Source organism: Scyliorhinus canicula, chromosome 4 (genome assembly GCF_902713615.1).
Source record: "Scyliorhinus canicula chromosome 4, sScyCan1.1, whole genome shotgun sequence".
NCBI lineage: Eukaryota > Metazoa > Chordata > Chondrichthyes > Carcharhiniformes > Scyliorhinidae > Scyliorhinus > Scyliorhinus canicula.
The window spans coordinates 208,497,392-208,516,107 of NC_052149.1; the positions used below are offsets into that span (position 1 = coordinate 208,497,392).

General features: G+C 53.0%; 1 protein-coding gene across 3 annotated transcripts in view; it reads right to left on the reverse strand.

Moving 5' to 3' along the window:
* Positions 1 to 18,716, reverse strand: part of atp10b (ATPase phospholipid transporting 10B) — a 428,434-nt gene that overhangs the window by 60,711 nt on the left and 349,007 nt on the right. For all 3 annotated transcript variants that reach the window (XM_038795980.1, XM_038795982.1, XM_038795981.1), the window contains 3 exons: positions 14,242 to 14,336; positions 13,013 to 13,139; positions 1,930 to 2,114 (listed from right to left, as the gene is read on the reverse strand). In XM_038795980.1, the coding sequence (XP_038651908.1) occupies positions 1,930 to 2,114; positions 13,013 to 13,139; positions 14,242 to 14,336 (407 nt within the window). The remainder of the gene's footprint in view (positions 1 to 1,929; positions 2,115 to 13,012; positions 13,140 to 14,241; positions 14,337 to 18,716) is intronic.

Genomic DNA, 18,716 nt, shown 5'->3' on the forward strand with positions numbered 1-18,716 from the left:
ATTTAAATTAACACCTTTTGTTCTTGTCTTCTCAGAGAATCATTTATTGTTTGGATTGCTATGGCCATTATCAATGCTTGGCTGAGTTTCAAGTGCTGGGCGGTTTCAATACAGAAGATGTCCCATTCATCTGAGAATGAATGACAATTTGTTGTTGGGTCATACAGAAATTGAGTATTGCAGAAAAAGACACTTTGCCACTTTAATCTTTCACTCTTCAGTACAATCTCAAGAATACCAATATCAGTGGAAACAACAACTTAATACTCTATGAGACTACAGTATTGTTTGATTGGCAAGTGGACTCTGATTGGTAGAAACATTGCCATGGAGAATTCACAAGTTAATGGTGACTGACAGTTAACTGCCAAACATTTTGTTTGAAAATTTAAACCAGGCAGCTTGACTCTGATTGGGCAAGGCATTACCCCGAGTAATGCCAGTGAATGGCTATCACTTATTTTGTTTAGCTGAAAATTGAGAAACAGGTGAAGCTAGCTGTTCATACTGCTATTATACAGTAACAACACAAGCATTATTCGCCGCAAAGAAGATGCTGCTGAAAAGTCAAAAAGACATTCTGCTTATCCCACAAATAAGCAATGTGGTATATGTATTTCAGTGTGATATATGTCGGTCATATGTCTCAAAGCCTGGGATTTCATAACAAACAGCATGACCCTTCCACTGTTTGCAATTGGCAAGGTACAGACCGTGCCCAACAAGCCCGTGCTTGCAAAACTCTAAACTCGCTTGTGAAGCCGCAGCAAAGAGCTAAGTGCTGAAAAATGGGATTAGAATATAGAGGTGGTTGTTTTTGACTGGCGCAGATGTGATGGACTAAAGGGCTGTTTCTGCGCTGTAATGGGATCTGAAGTGACACATGGGTCGGGTGGGCAGTTTGTGAGCCGTGAACCTGTGCGGGTCAGATTTTCCTGAGCTCAGCTTACTTAATGCCTCCCTTCTAGACAGAAATGAAATGAAAATTAGGCCCTATTTAGGTTCAGGTCAGTGAATATCTGACCTAAAAAGGGCAGAAAGATATTTAGTTCAGGTTAATTTATCCACTATCAGGTTGGCGAAAATATCATTAACATCAGCGCCTGAATTAAGATTGGGAAAAGTAGCCAGATCTCATGCTTGAGGGCATGGTGTACATTTGTAACTCTCAGGTCAGGACAGCAACAGCCTTGACTTTCATATTTCATACACTTGCAAAAATTGATGAACCGGGATCAAGTGTACAGAATGCTTTGTTATCAGGAGGTATGTAGTGCCCATAGAAGCAAATCCCACCAAGCAGTGGGAGGTGGAGTGATAGAAAGATAATTTGTGCACTAAAAGTAGCTTTGAAAAATTGAGCTAACCATTGATTACTGCTGGATGCTGTGACTTGCCCATCAGTATCCCACTGCAATTTTTTCTCAATCTCTTTGTGCTTGCAGGGACTATCAGATTTAAGTTTGTGAGGTACCGTTGCTCGCTGCTGCCCTTTTCAATAACATCCTGCTACGGCATGAAACATTCCCGTCGTAAAATGTAAACCCCTTGCACAATGATGAGCATCAGGTTAAACAGTGAACATGAAATGGCTTATATGGGTGACTGTGGATTTTGTAAATATGTAAATTTGGTTCACTTCAGATACTTTGGCTTTGGACGAAGTTGGCTATTTTGAGAATTACATGATAGCCCCCTCTGTAAATTCCACCAACATTCTTAATAGTGATTATGGGATCATTGGGATGTCCTTGTTATTGCCTCCTCACATACTGCTTATACAGAACAAATTTAAGAAGTTAATATGTATGTACAAAGGGCGCCTGATGGAGAACAACAGCTAAATAAAAGTTGCTGCGTCACTTCAATGTATGACGAAATTTGATCATTCGGTTTTGTGGCAAGAATGCAATTATTCTCCACACTCACCTGGTTTTTACAATTTAGAGTGAAGACAACGTCCTTTGAAGTCAGAAGTTTACATGCAGAGGCGATATTCACAGCAGTTTCCTGTTTATCTCCAGTTAGGATCCAAATCAATACGCCAGCCTCACGAAGGGCTTCAATTGTGTCCGGTACACCAACCTGCAGTCGGTCCTCGATACCTGTTGCACCTTTCATGATAAAATAAATGAATTTTAAAAAATTACTCAATTACCTAGAACTGGCAATCAAAACACAATGCTCAATTTTTAGTAGTTACATTTCCATTCTTGCAATCATAAATTTTCTCCACAAAAGAAAGAGTGTTTGCATCTATGTATGATGTGGAGATGCCGGCGTTGGACTGGGGTGAGCACAGTAAGAAGTCTTACAACACCAGGTTAAAGTCCAACAGGTTTGTTTCATTCACCTGAGGAAGGAGCAGTGCTCCGAAAGCTAGTGTTTGAAACAAACCTGTTGGACTTTTACCTGGTGTTGTAAGACTTCTTACTGCGCATCTATGTAGCTACTCACTACTCCATAATATCACAAAGTACTTCACAAGCAATAAGATACTTCTTTTTTGAATGCGTAATTGTGGTTATGCAGTAATATTCCGAGATGTAATGTGCACTCTAATTTGAATTGATCCCTTTCACTTTGATATGGTTCTGCCATCATGGACATTGAAAGCTTTAAAGTCCTTTTCAAAAGATCCATTTACTGGCAGGAGGTTAGGCTTTCCACACTCAACATGGTTCAATTCAAAACAAATCAGGTGGGCTTTCCCCAGTGGCAGTAACCAGCCGCAGTGTGCCACCTTTTATAAAAATTGATGAAAACGGGAAAAAAAAAGACCTTGCATTTATAGAACATAGAACATAGAACATAGAACAGTACAGCACAGAACAGGCCCTTCGGCCCTCAATGTTGTGCCGAGCCATGATCACCCCACTTAAACCCACGTAACCCACATACCCGTAACCCAACAATCCCCCCATTAACCTTACACTACGGGCAATTTAGCATGGCCAATCCACCTAACCCTATATAGCAACTTTCATTACTTCTCAGGATTTCACAAAGCATCTCATAAATGGAGCGCTTTTGAAACTCAGTTGCTTTTATACCGCAGCTAGTCTGTACACAGTAAGGCCTCACAAACAGAAATAAAATAAATAGCTGACTCATTTACATATTTAAATTTAGGAAATATTGCTGACGTTTGTTGAGAGCATCCCATGGTTTGAAATCCATCTAATTATATCTCCAAACGTTAACAGGCGGGATTCTCCCATGCCGCGCAGTTTGGGAGAATCGCCGTTCCCGCCGGATTTTCGCTCGACACAGGTCCGATGCCGTTCCGCCATTCTCCCAACCGGCGAGAACGGCTTCATCGAGTTCGGTGTTCGGTGTTCAGCAATTCCCGGGCCCCCCCAGGTCACGCCGTCGCGGTTCACAACTGCAAAATAAAATTGTCAGCCAGTCGTGCTGGCTGACGATGCGGGGAGGAGGTGTTGTCTGGCAGGCGTTCCCGGCAGCAGTATGTCGTGGCGTCCACGGCCGGGGCTGGCGGGGGGGGGGGGGGGGGGGGGGGGGGGGGGGAGTTTGGGGAAGGGTGCCACCATGCTCGGGGGGGCGGGGTGAAGGAGTGGGGTGGGGGGGAAGGGTGCCGCCATGCTCGGGCGGGGGAGGGGGAGTGGGGGGGCGAGAAGGCTGCAGCCATGCTCGGGGGGGGGGGGGTAGGAGGGGGGTTGTGGGGGGGGGGGAGGGTGCCACCACGCTCAGGGGTGGGGACGAGAGTGTGGGGAAGGGTGCAGCCATGCCCGGGGGTGGGGAGGAGGGTGGGGGAAGGGTGCAGCCATGCTCCGGGGGGGTTTGGAGGGGGGTGGTGGGGGGGAAGGGTGCCATCATGCTCGGGGGGAGGGGGCAGGGGCAGTGGACCTCCATGTTCCGGGGCTGGTGAAGGAGGGGTGGGGGGGGTAAGGGTGCCAACCATGCTCGGAGGGAGGGGGGGTTCGGGGCTAGGGGTCTTCATATTCGGGGGGGGGGGGGGGCGGTTTCCGCTGGAGCAACATGCCAGCCAGCCTGCCGTGGCAGGGCAGTGGCAAAGCCAAGCCCACAAGTTGAGGTCATGCTGATGGGCAAAGGCCACTGGCGCTGCCATCCCGCGCGGCAACATGCCTTGACCTTGGGTGCGCCCAGACCCCCCCCCCCCCCCCCCCTCCCCAGAGGTGCCGCAACGTCCAGCTGACGGAGACCATCTCTGGGAAGGGTCAAGGCGACACACATGCCAGCCCCTGTGAGGGCATGGCCAGCCCACAGTGGCACAATGAGGAGGGACGGGCAAAACTGGGCGGTGAACGGATACTGTGGGCAGGGGTCATGGTGCCTGCGTGTCTGTGTGACACCATCCAACCGGGGCACACATGTATACCATGGCGCCTAGCTGTTGAGGTGTCAATGCGCCATCGTTAAACATGTTGTATCTACCCCCCCCCCCCCCCCTGCAGATCGTCAAGTTTGAGCACCAGCCAGCGATGTTTGCCGCCGTGGTGGGAGCCGCTGCCCTGTAGGTGGCCCTTTGGATGCGTTGCCGCAGGCGGCTCAGAGCAGCTGCGGCAGCGCCGGCTGCAGCAGCGGGGTGGGTTGCAGAGGGCCAGGTGGATTGGATTGGATTTGTTTATTGTCACGTGTACCGAGGTACAGTGAAAAGTATTTTTCTGCAAGCAGCTCAACAGATCATTCAGTACATGGAAGAAAAGGGAATTAAACAAAATTCAAGAAAATACAAGAAAATACATGAGAATACATAATAGGGCAACACAAGATATACAATGTAACTACATAAGCATTGGCATCGGTTGAAGCATACAGGGTGTAGTGTTAATGAGGTCAGTCAATAAGAGGGTCATTTAGGAGTCTGGTGACAGTGGGTAAGAAGCTGTTTTTGAGTCTGTTCGTGCGTGTTCTCAGACTTCTGTATCTCCTGCCCGATGGAAGAAGTTGGAGGAGTAAGCCGGGTGGGAGGGATCCTTGATTATGCTGCCCGCTTTCCCCCGGCAGCGGGAGGTGTAGATGGAGTCCATGGATGGGAGGCAGGTTCGTGAGATGGACTGGGCGGTATTCACGACTCTCTGAAGTTTCTTGCGGCCCTGGGCTGAGCAGTTGCCATACCAGGCTGTGATGCAGCCCGATAGGATGCTTTCTTTAGTGCATCTGTAAAAGTTGGTAAGGGTTAATGTGGACATGCCGAATTTCCTTAGTTTCCTGAGGAAGTATAGGCGCTGTTGTGCTTTCTTGGTGATAGCATCGACGTGAGTGGACCAGGACAGATTTTTGGTGATGTGCACCCCTAGGAATTTGAAACTGCTAACCATCTCCACCTCGGCCCCATTGATGCTGACAGGGGTGTGTACAGTACTTTGCTTTCTGAAGTGAAGGTGGCACCCGTTCATGCTGCAGTCCTGCCCGGCAGACAGGAGCAGGAGGAGGAGGGGAACAATGACCATCACATCGATGGGGATCACAGGACGAGGATACCGATTTGATGGGCGCAGGGGGAGGAGCAGGTGGGGGTGCCAAGGTGCCATAGGCACCCCATGAGGCCTCAAATGTACTGTCACCACATGTCCTTCGAGGACCTGCCGGACAGGGCATGCAGGAGGAGATTCAGGATGTCGGGAAAACATCGCCCATATCGGTCAGTTCATGGCACACCTGGCACCACGTGGAACAGGGGGAGGACATGCTATCCCGGTGGCAGTGATGGTGACGGTTGCCCTCAACTTCTACATGACGGGGTCGTTCCAGGCGCCGAGCAGTGACCTGTCCGGTATCTACAAGGCATCGGTGCAACGGTGCACCCGAGCAGTCACCGACGCCCTGTCTGACATCACAGACCGGTCCATCCAGCTCCCAGAGGACCGCGCCCACCAAGGTGTCCAGGCAGCGGGATTCGCCTCCGTGTCCAGGATACAAATGGTCCAGGGGCGATTGATGGGATGCATGTTGCCGTGCGCCAACCAGCGGAAAACAGGGACGTGTTCATGAACAGGGGCCTCACGGTAGCATGGTGGTTAGCATCAATGCTTCACAGCTCCAGGGTCCCAGGTTCGATTCCCGGCTGGGTCACTGTCTGTGTGGAGTCTGCACGTCCTCCCCGTGTGTGCGTGGGTTTCCTCCGGGTGCTCCGGTTTCCTCCCACAGTTCAAAGATGTGCTGGTTAGGTGGATTGGCCATGCTAAATTGCCCGTAGTGTAAGGTTAATGGGGGGATTGTTGGGTTACGGGTATACGGGTTACGTGGGTTTAAGTAGGGTGATCATTGCTCGGCACAACATCGAGGGCCGAAGGGCCTGTTCTGTGCTGTACTGTTCTATAGAAAGGGGACCTACTCCATGAACATTCAGGTGGTCTGCGACCACTGCATGAAGATCATGCACGTTTGCGGCCAGTACCCCGGCAGTGTTCATGATGCCTTTATACTGGCACAATCTTTCATCCCCGCCATGTTTGAGGGACACGCCCCCCCCTCCCCCCGCCCCCCCCCCCTTCCCCCGCCCCCCCCCCCCCTTCCCCCGCCCCCCCCTTCCCCCGCCCCCCCCTTCCCCCCGCCCCCCCCTTCCCCCCCCCCCCCCCCTGCCCCCCCTTCCCCCCCTCCCCCCCCCCCGGTTGAGGGGCTGGCTGCTGGGTGACAGGGGTTACCCGTTGCAGTCGTGGCTCATGACGCCTTTACGGAGGCCACAGAGCAAGCCGAGACCCGCTACAACGAGGGCCCATGCAGCAACCAGGGGTGTTGTCGAGAGGTACTTTGGCCTCTTAAAGATGTGCTTCAGGTGCCTTCACTACTCTGGAGGGGCCCTCCCGTACCATTTGGAGAGGGTCGGCCGCATTGTTTCTGTCTGCTGCGTCTGCACAACATATCCCAACAGAGGGGCGATGTCGTGGAGGAGCAGGAGGAGGCACAGTGGGAGCCCGATGAGGGTCACGCATCTCTAGATGAGGAAGAGGAGGACGGCCCCAGTACCTCCTCCTTCCTTGGGGTGCCCCCTGGCCCCTGGGAATAACTATGGGATGTTGGTGAGTGAAAACAGGCCCCATGGCACCACTGACACCTGGCGCTGCCAGTCCTGGAGGCCTGCTGTGGCCTCGACCAGGGCCTGAACGTTCGCAGTGATGGAGCTCAAGGAGTGGGCCATCCCAGTCTGGGACTGCACCACCTCCCTCTAGCCTTGTGCGATGCCATCCAGCATGTGGGCAAGGCCGCCGATGCTCTCAGCGATGGCCAGCTGAGACTGAGCCATGGCCTGCTGAGACTCGTCCAGATCCCGGAGCGTGGCGGGAATGTCCAGCTGGCTCTGGGACATGGCTGCCCGTGAGAGGGCAGCCCTGTCCTGGGCCACGGATTACGCATGCTCATGACGCCTCATGCCTTGCAGAACCTGACTCATGGCCGAAACCGTTGCCCCCATTGCCTCCACCGCGGATGCCACCCATGCGGTGTCGGCCTGGGTGGCAGCCTTGCCCGGCACCACTCCCTGCTCCTGGACACGGATAGACTCCTCTAACTGTGTCTGCAGTTGCTGGAAGACGGCCGTCATCCTGTTGTCCACTCCCTGGGTTTCCAAACGCATCGGGTCTGTGGGTGGATCTGGTAAGTCCAGGAACCTGGGAACCATCTGGGCAGCAGCTGGGTGCTGGAGCTGGGCTGCCCTCCGAACGTCAAGCCCCTCGGCTGCTCCAACCTCCACGTGCTGTACCGGTTCGGCTATGTGGTGCGCACCAGTCAGTGTCCTAGAAGCCTCATCACTAATGTGCCTCACCGAGGTGAAGGTATCTGCGGTGGTGGAGGGTATGGGTGACAGCAGTGATGCAAGGTCCATGTCCTATTCGGACCCCAGGTCTGGGGTCTCCTGGGTCGAGCCTTGGACCGATGGACGTTGTCTGCGGCCCATGTGAGGGGCTGTGTCCCGTCTGTCCAACATCTGTTTGGCCGTCCTCTGTGCATCACTGTCCAGAGTCCCCGTCCTCTGTCCGTCACTGTCCTGGCTCTCAGTACTCTCTTCCTCCGTTTCATGGCCGTCAGTGTCCTGACTGTCCGTCCTGTGTTTGTCACTGTCGTTTTTGTTGGTCCTCTGTGCGTCTGTTCCTGTGCCCCGGCTTCGGAAGAGGGCCCTCCTGTCCGTCTTCCTTACCATCCGTGGCGTGTGTCCCTGTGGGTGGATGGACGTGGACCTGGACGGTGGTGGCTTGTTTGAGACATGCCGGGACGATCGTCGGCTGGCCCTGGAATACACAATAAAGCATGTATCGTTAGACAAGCGGAGTGGAGTGTGAGGGGGGGTTGGGGAGTGTGAGGGGGGTTGGGGGGTGGAGGGGGGCAGTGTGAGGGGGTGGAGTGTGAAGGGGGTGGAGTGTGAGGGGGTTGGGGGTGGAGGGGGGCAGTGTGAGGGGGTGGAGTGTGGAGGGGTCAGTGTGAGGGGGTGGAGTGTGAGGGGGGTTAATGAGTGGAGAGGGCAGTGTGAAGGGGGTGTAGTGTGAGGGGGTGGAGTGTGAGGGGGTGCAGTGTGGAGGGGTCAGTGTGAGGAGGTGCAGTGTGAGGGGGGGTTAGGGGGTGGAGGGGGCAGTGTGTGGGGGAGTAGTGTGGAGGGGTCAGTGTGAGGGGGTGGAGTGTGAAGGGGGTGCAGTGTGAGGGGGGTTAGGGGGTGGAGGGGGCAGTGTGTGGGGGTGTAGTGTGGAGGGGTCAGTGTGAGGGGGTGGAGTGTGAAGGGGGTGCAGTGTGAGGGGGGTTAGGGGGTGGAGGGGGCAGTGTGTGTGGGTGTAGTGTGGAGGGGGTCAGTGTGAGAGGGTGCAGTGTGAGGGGGGGGGGAGCTGAGGGGCTGAGGGAGTGTAGCCAGGCAGGGGAGTCTCACTTGGTGCTGCGCCTCCGATCTGGCATGGCGCTACCTCCTGGGTGGCGGCTCCCCCAGCGAGGTCCAGAGTCCTCTGCTCATGGATGGTGAGGAGGTGCAGAACAGGTGATCCCCCTCCGGTTCTTGCACGCTCACGATGGTTGTGGGCTGTCTTATCCTGCGGGGGAGAGGGGGTGGGGGGGGGGGGGGGGCAAGGATTAGAGTTAGGCAGTCAGCAGCAAGACGCGCAGATGTTGGCTACATTAGGCTGGGGGGGGGGGGAAGCACTGCACACCATGCTATGGCGGCTTGCAAGGGGGGGTGTGGTGCCCATGTGGGTCGGGTGGAACGTGGTGTGCCCGCCCTCTTGCGTGGGCGGGGTGGGGGGCGCGACACATGGTGGGGGGGGGGGGGGAGGGAGGGCGGGGTGGGGATGTGCCCTGAGGGAACTCTCAGGGTACTTACCCTGGCTGCCCTAGTCAGAGCTTCTTGTGGCACTGCTCTCCAGTACGTGGGGTGTGCCCCAGAGCGCTAACGGCGATGCCCATATCACGCCAGTTGCGCCTGACTGTGCTGGCTGGGTGCCGGTGGCCACCTCTTGGGCACAGGATCGCCCTCCGCTCTTCCACTACGTCCAGCAGTGTCTCCAGGTGATGGGCCGGAACCTGGGGGCGGCACATGAGCTGCCATCGCTCCTGTGCCGGGGCCTGTGCGCGAATCGTCCACATAAAGTGACGCGGCGCCACGTAATCCGAGCGTCACGTGCTAACGGTGCCCTCTGGCGCCACGCCCACCGTGTTTCTCGCGGCGCCACTGCTGGCCCCTTTTCGGGGCCTGAATCGATGCTGCCGGCAGCCCATTCCCGCCGTCATGAAACGCGATGGCGTTCACAACGCCGCGGAAACTCTGACGCGGCATCGGAGAATCCCGCCCAACATGTTCAAGGACTGCAGAGCAATTTTAATCAGATTTGAGTATACACATTCCTGAGCTGGTAAAGCCAAATGCCAGCTGTGTATAACTACATGCTGCTATCTCCTCAAAATTCCTTACCTCTCAAATGGGAAAAACAAAAAATCTGAATGAGTGAGGCTGACAACAGAACCAGCAGACTAAACGTCACATTTCGGGATGCAGTGTTGACAACAGTATCAAGATTACTTCATCAATCAGAAACCTAAGTACGAAATCTACAAAATCAGAGTAAATTTTGTTTTAATGCAACGTGCCAACAGTTTTGAATGAGTATCCTGCATTATTCAACCTGGTTCAAAGTGGCCATATGGTATTGCCAGAAGATGAAGTGCTTTTCCTGGAGGATAAAGGGGATAGAGATTGAGCCTAATCTCATTGAGAAGGACGTTAGTTTCATCTATCAGCCAACAATGACTCTTATTGATGATGACAAACTGGTACAAATTCATCTGAGACTGGACTAAGCCGCCTTGTTGGGACAACAAAGAAGGAATTTTATCCAACTGGCAGTCATTAATACTGACACCATGTGCCACAAGTAAAATAAATTCCCATTTCTCAACAAAACAGTTCACGTAATTTTTGCTGGGGTATGAAGCTCAAAAACACATGTGAATGGTATTTCAGCACTGATTAATTAGGCTTTCAGATGACAACTAAACAAGTTTGGTTGCTTTACTGTTGTTGAATGAAACTGAGGAATAAAACGCCTGACTTAACAATGCCTATTAAAGTGATGAGAAAAATGTCTGCCACAGGCACTCAAATCAGGAACATATAAAGGGAGGATTGCGTTGGAAACCCATGATCGGGGATGTGCAGCAAGCGGGAAAAAAGACTCCCAACAGCTGGACAATACCGGCCAACATATCTGATTGATGACCCTATGTTAGAACTGCCAAAAATTAGAGATGTAACAGGTTTTAAGTGAGTACAGAGACAAGGAAAGGTGTGGGGAGCGGGAGAAGAGGGGGGAGGAGAAAAGAATAAATGGGAATGTCATTAACAAGGAGAAAAGCAGAAGAGATTAAGTGACAAAAAAACTGATGGTGCAAGGCCAAAGGATGAGATGATGGGATAAATACACAAAAGTTATGTAAAACAGGTGGTGTGAATGTAAGAATTATGAACCACTGCATCTGTAAGTGAAAAAAAAGAAAAGAAAATAAAGAGAAGGAAAGAAGAGAGAAAAACTAAAACCGACAAAGAAAATGAAAGCAAAATGGGGAATCAATAATTGTTAAACCGAGTGTCAAGTCCAGAAGGCTGTAAAGTGTCTAGTTGAGGTACTGTTCCTTAAGCTTGCAGTTAGCTTCACTGGATTACTGCAGGGGCCAAGGACACAAAGCTCAGGGCGGGAGCCAGTGGAAAATTAATCAACAAACAACTGGTAGCTCTCAGGCATGCTCACGGGCTGAATGAAGGGGTCATGCCAAGCGGCCGCCCAATCTGCATTTGGACTCCTCACTGTCGGGGAGACCACCTCATTAGCTCTGAATAAATTGTAGCACATTGAAAATGAAGAGTGCATCTTGCCAAGGACCAGAAAAATCTACAGTAGAAGGTAGCCAATTCTGTGGCCTGCTGCAAAATATCAGAATCGTTCGCAATGAATTCAGGTTAAGTTTTGTTCAGCGAATGTGTTTCTATATCCAAGAATGAGTTTATTCAACAGATGTTTAGCCATCTTTTTATTCATTTGCAGCAGGAATTGTTCCTTACGCTATCTGACATTGGCAAAATTATTTACCGATGTATATAGAGTGGATGTATTGATGCTGGACTCCTCTTGAGGTACCAAAACCTGCATAGTGTCGTAATTTGATAGGGTTTTCTGTGGTAGTTGAATTAGAAAGTCAGTAACTGCAATTTGGTCACACAAGTTAAAAGATAGTGGCTGGATTCTCCATTTGGGAGACCATGGGCGGAACTCTCCATTTCTGTGGGTAAGTGCCAGCGCCGATGTGGGACGAGTGTTTCACGACCAGCAAATCGTCACAAACCCCTCACCAATTCCAGTAAGGGAATAGAACCGACGCCGCATGAAACGTCTGCAGATCGCGCCGAAAACAGCCAGAGAATGGCAGGGTCGCCGGCCGTGCATGCGAACGGCTGATGACCGGCACTGTTGGGGCACCATCAGCGGGTGGGCCAGCTGATGATGCACCAACGCGCTGAAAGGGCATGTGTCATGATGATGCCATTTTGGAGACGACAGAGCATGGTGAGCCGCCGTCAAACGGCGCCGGCCCCGATTTTGGCATCGGAGTCCATTCTCCGCGCAATCGGCAAACACGATTTTGATGTCGGGCTACGGAGAATCCCGCCCAATATTCTTCCTGCCGGAGATGAATCGCCCCTGATTTGAACTCGGACTGGAACGGGAATTCAGAAGCAATTCACTATCCCTTGCCATGCAAATTCATGCATGGTGGAGAATGAGAGGGATTCCCTCTCGAATTCCGCTATCGGGTCCGATAGCGAGGAGAAGCAGTTTCCCCCCCCACACCCACGCAATGCAATTCCAACCCCTCCCACCATGGGACCATGGAATTTTCTGAGTTATCCCCCCATAATATGAGGGTGACCCGACTCTACCACTGATCCCCCACCAGAGACCCCTATTGCAAAGACCCCCACCGGGAAAGTCCCCCATAATAGAGACACCACCAGAAACCTCCCATTAAGATACTCCCACTAGAATTCCCCACATAAATCACAGCTCTTGGGGTCTCTGAAATGAGGGGTTTTCTGGTGGGGGTCTCTCTTATGGGGATCTCTGTGGGGGTGGGCAGGGATTGCACTGTCAGTGGGGGAGGGAGGGCCTCCAATGGACTTTAGAGGAAACTCCCTGACCCACCGAAAATCCCACTGTGCCAGGGCCACACTGGAAATAACTGCATCAATTCTCACCCACGGGAGTCCCGGCCCAGAGGTCTAGAGATTCACACAGGCCTGGAGAATCCAGTTTATCCAGCCCATTAATAGGATATAAGTGTGTCAACTTGGCCTATTGACATCCTTCACCTGCCACGGAGCGCGAACATCAATGCTGCCCGTCAGCAGGATCGGGAGTATGTGGTGGAGAATCCAACCCAGTATTGCAATGAGGCCATTCATAAGTTTACCGTGCATTGAGAGATCAGCTGAAGCAAATTTAATTGGCATACCAAGTCACTGGCAATATGGATCCATGCATTTAATAACAATCAAGGAAATTACCTAACAATTTTAGATTTGTTTCCAGTTGCAGTGCAGTCTCCAGAATCAATGCTTCTCTGTCGGTAATACTGGTCTCTGCTTCATGCCTTAAACGAGCCCATTTTTTGTATTCATCATCACTCAAGACCTAAACAAAATTAAGAGGCACAGTCACAAAGATGTGCAGGTTAGGTGGATTGGCCATGATAAATTGCCCTTAGTGTCCAAAATTGCCCTTAGTGTTGGGTGGGGTTACTGGGTTATGGGGATAGGGTGGAGGTGTTGACCTTGGGTAGGGTGCTCTTTCCAAGAGCCGGTGCAGACTCGATGGGCCGAATGGCCTCCTTCTGCACTGTGAATTCTATGATAATCTATGAAATAAAGTTAGAATCAGAATATTGATGAGAAAATACATCTAGCGTAAGAGGGTATAAATATTAACTAGAACCTGAAGTGTCATGAATGTTTTAAATAATTCTTGCTACTGGGAGCCTCCTAAGAGTTAACAGAATGTAATGTTATGGCAGTGTAACACCAACTATCACGATGCACATTTCTTTCCTTGTTTTTGATGATGTATGAATGACATAGTAGCTGGAAACTCATCAACTTATGGATAGGTCATCATCAGAGGGGTCATCTCTTCTTTCCCCCCCCCTCCCTCTGCACACCATTTCCCCTTTTTTCTGCCTGTGCTTCATTTCCAAATCACACTTCTCTTCTATAACTCTGCAGCAGCAAAGCCAAGTTAAAAGCATCTCACCTGGAAGTTGGATGGTTGGCCTTCGAAATGACGATAGTGGCGGGTCCCTCATGTATCTGAATGCACTCTCAGCTGGGAGTGTTTAAGAGAGGGTGTTAATTGGACTTGCGTAGTTCACAATCGCACAATGTGAAGCAAATCATTGTTGGAGATGGTGCCACATTATGATTTGCCCACTCTGCAGACACAGTATTCCCGTGTTAGAGCCTTGCGATCAGATAAAGTGATAGAGAGCTTGATTTTGTGGCCTGTGTCTCTGTGGAGCACTTTGAGGCTTTTTCTAAGCTAAAGGTGCTATGTGGTTTAGCTCAGTGGGCTGGTTTGTGATGCAGAACAAGGCCAGCAGCGCGGGTTCAATTCCCGTACCAGCTGAGAATTCTGAATTCTCCCTCTGTGTACCTGAACAGGCGCTGGAATGGGGCAACTAGGGGTTTTTCACAGTAACTGCAGTGCTGTGTTAACGTAAGCTCAAGAGCCCATATTTTACCTTCTTTGCAATACACAGTGTTCGTAGACCATTACTTGCATACAAGTCCAGATACTTTTGTGTTTCATTCATTAATTTTCTTTGTTGCTTTTCATCTTCGAGGTTGTCAAAGAAACAAGTGGGAAAAGAAAAGAAAATGTGTCAGACATATGCGTTGGATTTCAATGTCAAATTTCATAACAGAAATCACAGTCTCAGGAAAAAAGAGCAAATATTTTCTTACAGCTTAACCCCAGAGACTGCTTCAACCCTTTGCAAAAGTCGAACATGTTTATGTAATCAATAACCCTGGGAGCAGGACCATGTCTGACCAATGTCGGAAAATTGAAAAGGTTAGACTGTCATAATAGTAATGAAGTATTTTCAGGGCAAGGAAAAGGCCCCCTGACTCGAAAAGCTGATTTCTCCAAAGCACCAGTGTGTTTTCGCAACCATCTACTCCAGTCGCCTAGTATTTGAACATTTTGCAATGAGCAATTTGTTTGCGTTTTTCCAGTTCCTTTCATAATCTAAAAGATTATGGGCGGGATTCTTCGTGAATCGGCAGGATGCTCCGTGAATCGGCAGGATTCTCCGTGAATCAGCGCGATGGCCCGAAGCCGGCGCCAAAAACGACGCGAATCACTCCGGCGTTGGGCCCCCCGAAACGTCGCCAATTCTCCGCCCGGGAATGGACTAGTAGCAGCGTGACGCCATTCGCGACGGCGTCACCCGTCACGGACACGTGCGCCGCATGAAAGACGCCCCCCGGAGACCCGGCAACACAGCCGCCCGCCGCGCAGCACCAAGTGAGACTCCCCCACTGCCTGCCCCCCTTTCTCCCTTCCCCCATATCCCCCCTTCCCCATGTCCCCCCTTCCCCCATATCCCCCCTTCCCCCATATCCCCCTTCCTAGGACAGGACGTTCCAGGGCGGCCACGAGCCACGGACAGACCCGGAGCACCAGGCCGATGCCACCCACATCTGGTGCGAGTGCGGCGATGCCAGCGGGCCACACCTAGCGTCGAGGAGGGCAGCCACAGCAACAGGCCCCCGTCGCAGCCAACCCAGGACACTGACGCACAGGACACTGATGCACAGGACAATGATGCACATAACCCTAACACACAGGATCCTAACACAGAGGACACAGACGCGCAGGACACTGACACACACGACACCCACACACAGGGGATGGATGGACAGGAATCACCACTCCAGGGGACCCCGGACTTCGGGTCAGATGAGGAGCACACCATTATGCCACTGCTATCTCCTGCACTTTCCACCATCACAGAGACACTCACCTCGGTTGGGCACTTTAGTGATGAGGCATCTGGGACACTCACTGGTGCGCACAACACAGCTATCCCGGTACAGCAGGTGGAGGTAGGAGCAGCAGAGGGGCCGGGCGGTCGGAGGGTAGCCCGGCGCGGGCAACCATCTGCCGCCCAGATGGGTCCCAGGTTCCTGGAGTTACCGCACCCACCCATAGACCCGATGCAGTCATGGACCAAGGGACAATCAAAGGGGGTGACGGCCGGCTTGTGGCAGCTGCAGGCGAAGGTGGAGGGATCCACCTGCGTACTGGAGCAGGTAGTGGTGCCGGTCATGCGTGCCACCCAGGCTGACACCGCACGGATGGCGTCCGCGGTGGAGGCAATGGGTGCAACAGTGTCAGACATGGGTCTCAGTATGCAAGGTGTGGGACTTTTCCATGCAGGCGGCGTCCGTGGCCCAGGACATGGCTGCCCACTCACAGGCACTGGCAGTGCCAGGTGTCGGGGGGGCATCAGGTGCTCGGTCCATTCGCATCCCCAACCCATGTAGAGGCCCAGGGTCCATCGGGCACCCCGTGGGAGGAGGAGGTGCTGGGGCCCATTCCGGGTCCCCCTGTAGGGGAGGTCCCGGAACACCATGACACCTCCAACTCCCCCCCCCTTCAGTCCAAGGTGCATCTGCGGGCAACGGGCAGGACAGGCTGGCAGCTCACCATCCCAGTCGCCCGAGCCGCAGCCTGGCCCATCTAGGCCGAGCTGTCCCAGGAAACGGTCGACAAAGGAGTCCCTATCACAGGGCAGGAATCACAGGAATCCACCTCCAGTTCTGCTATACCGTCTGGGGAACTTACGGGCCCTATGACTACATCTAGGTGGTTCCCCAGACTAGGGGGGGGGTGGGGGAGGGTTTGGGGAGGGAGGGGGGGTGGAAGGGGAGGGCGGAGGGAGGGGGAGGCAGGGGTAGGGGGATAGTGTAGGAGGGTGGAAGGGGGGAGAGGGGATTTGAGGGGGGAGGGAGGGTTTGGGGGTGGCAGGGGGAGGGGGGCAGAAGGAGAGAGGGGGATGGGGAGGGGTTGGGGGGGACAGAGAGGGAGAGGAGACTGGAAGGGGGATGGGGGAGCAATTGAAAGCAATTCCCAGCCCAGTGGGCAGTGTAACCGCTGGAGCCGGAACTTGCGCTAAAGAGCCTGACAAGCTGCTTTTAAGTTCTCCACTCACTACACACTCATTACAGCCATAAAGATGGCTCAGAGTAAAACTGCCGTCCCACCCACCACCACCACCCTCTGCTGATTTTGGGAGTCTGAGGTGGACCCACCGCTCGATGCTAATGAGGAGGGACTGCAGACTCAAGTCCACCCTCCTGAACAGTGCCTTGGAGGAGGTGGCAGAGGCAGTCATCTTTGCCAGCCTCACCAGGAGTAGACTACTCATGATCCTGACGGGTGTGGGTCACTGGTGAGGTCTCTGCCCTGAGAGAGGCAGTGTGCAGGGAAGCGTTCCAAAGGTCAGGGTTCAGTTGTGTGGTGAATGTATTCACCAGAAGATGTGGTGCCTGTGTAACCTTTAAGGATTGAGCTGGAACCCCGGTGGGTTCCGCCTCTGGCTCCGCCCCCCTAGGACGGTATATAGCCCTGCGCCCAGTGGGCGGCGCTCATTTGTACAGAAGTCACTGGTAGGCTAGTTCTTTTTGTAATAAAGCCTTTGTTCACTTGTTCATATAGTCTCGCTGTGAATTGATGGTATATTAATTTATTACACAAACAACGTCACTATGGATACCGCTTTCAAGCCAGAAAAACTCGATCTAGTCGCCTGTGCCCCAGAAGCCATGGGGATCTTCTCTCACTAGCTCCGCTGATTCGAGGCCTACCTCGGCTTCTCTGAAGCGCCTATCCCCGAAGCTTGCAAGCTGCACCTCCTCCACGCCTGGGTGAGCCATCGAATTTCAGTTTTGATCGAAAAGGCGGCCATGTAAGTGGCAGTGGTCGCGATTCTGAAGATGCGCTTCATCAAGCCTGTAAATGAGATGATCGCGCGGCATCTGCTCATTATCCGTCGGCAACACGCAGGAGAATCTTTGGACGAATATCTGGAAACCCTGACTCCACTCGCCAGAAACTGTAATTATCAAGACGTGACGGGTGAGGAGCACATGAAGCTGCAGATTCGGGACACCTATGTGGCTGGGGTCCGCTCTAATTACATCAGGCAGCGACTGCTGGAAAACAGGGCTACCGACCTGCAGGACACGGTAAAACTAGCCACCTCATTAGAGGTGGCAGACCATATCCTCAGCGCTTTCCCCGCGGACCAGCGAGCCCCACGTGGGCCCAGCCGATGCGGATGTCACTAGACCCGGCCACGCCACAGGCCTGTGCCGCATGGCTGCCCACCCAGACCGGGGAACCGTCGTGCTACTTCTGCGGCCAGGGCTAACACCCACGGCAGTGTTGCCCAGCCTGTTCCGCGACATGCAGCGACTGCAGCAAAAAGGGTCACTTCGCCAGAGTCTGTCTGGCCAGATCGAAAGCCCAGAAGTCAAAAGCTCCTCAGGCCCGACCCATGGACTCAAAGGCCCGCGGACACCGTAATGCGGCTGCGTGCCTGCCGGAAACAACCCCTTCAGACGCGTCATCAGCCACGTGCAACTCATGGGGGCGGCCAACTTCAGCTCAATTCGACATGTGCGACTCGTGGGGCCACCATTTTATGACACAGATTCCTCCGACTACACTGATTACCTGCAGCTCGGTGCCGTCACCCTCGACCAGTCGCAGCCGAAGCACCTGAGGAGTTCCATAATGATTGTCCGTGTCAACGGGCATGAGACCCCCTGTCTCTTCGACTCCGGGAGCACAGAGAGCTTCATGCATCCCAAAACGGTAAGGCGCTGCTCCCTGCACATCTACTCCGCATCTCAAATGATCTCCCTCGCCTCCGGATGCCATTCGGTCTGATCATGGCCACACACGTCCCGATTCTGTGGTGAGGGGTGGCCTGGGTGGGTGCCCACATCACCAGAGCCTCTCTGAACATTTACAGGACACAGTGAGCCGTCAGCAGTCTGAGCAGCCAGGATCATGCAAGTCATACCAGACGGATGCATTTCAATCACCTATTGCAGCAATGGTAGTCTGAGCGAGGTAACCCCGATCCCGAGGGGAACATCCCGAGTCCACGGGCTTGGCACCAAGTCATTCCCCGCGACAAGC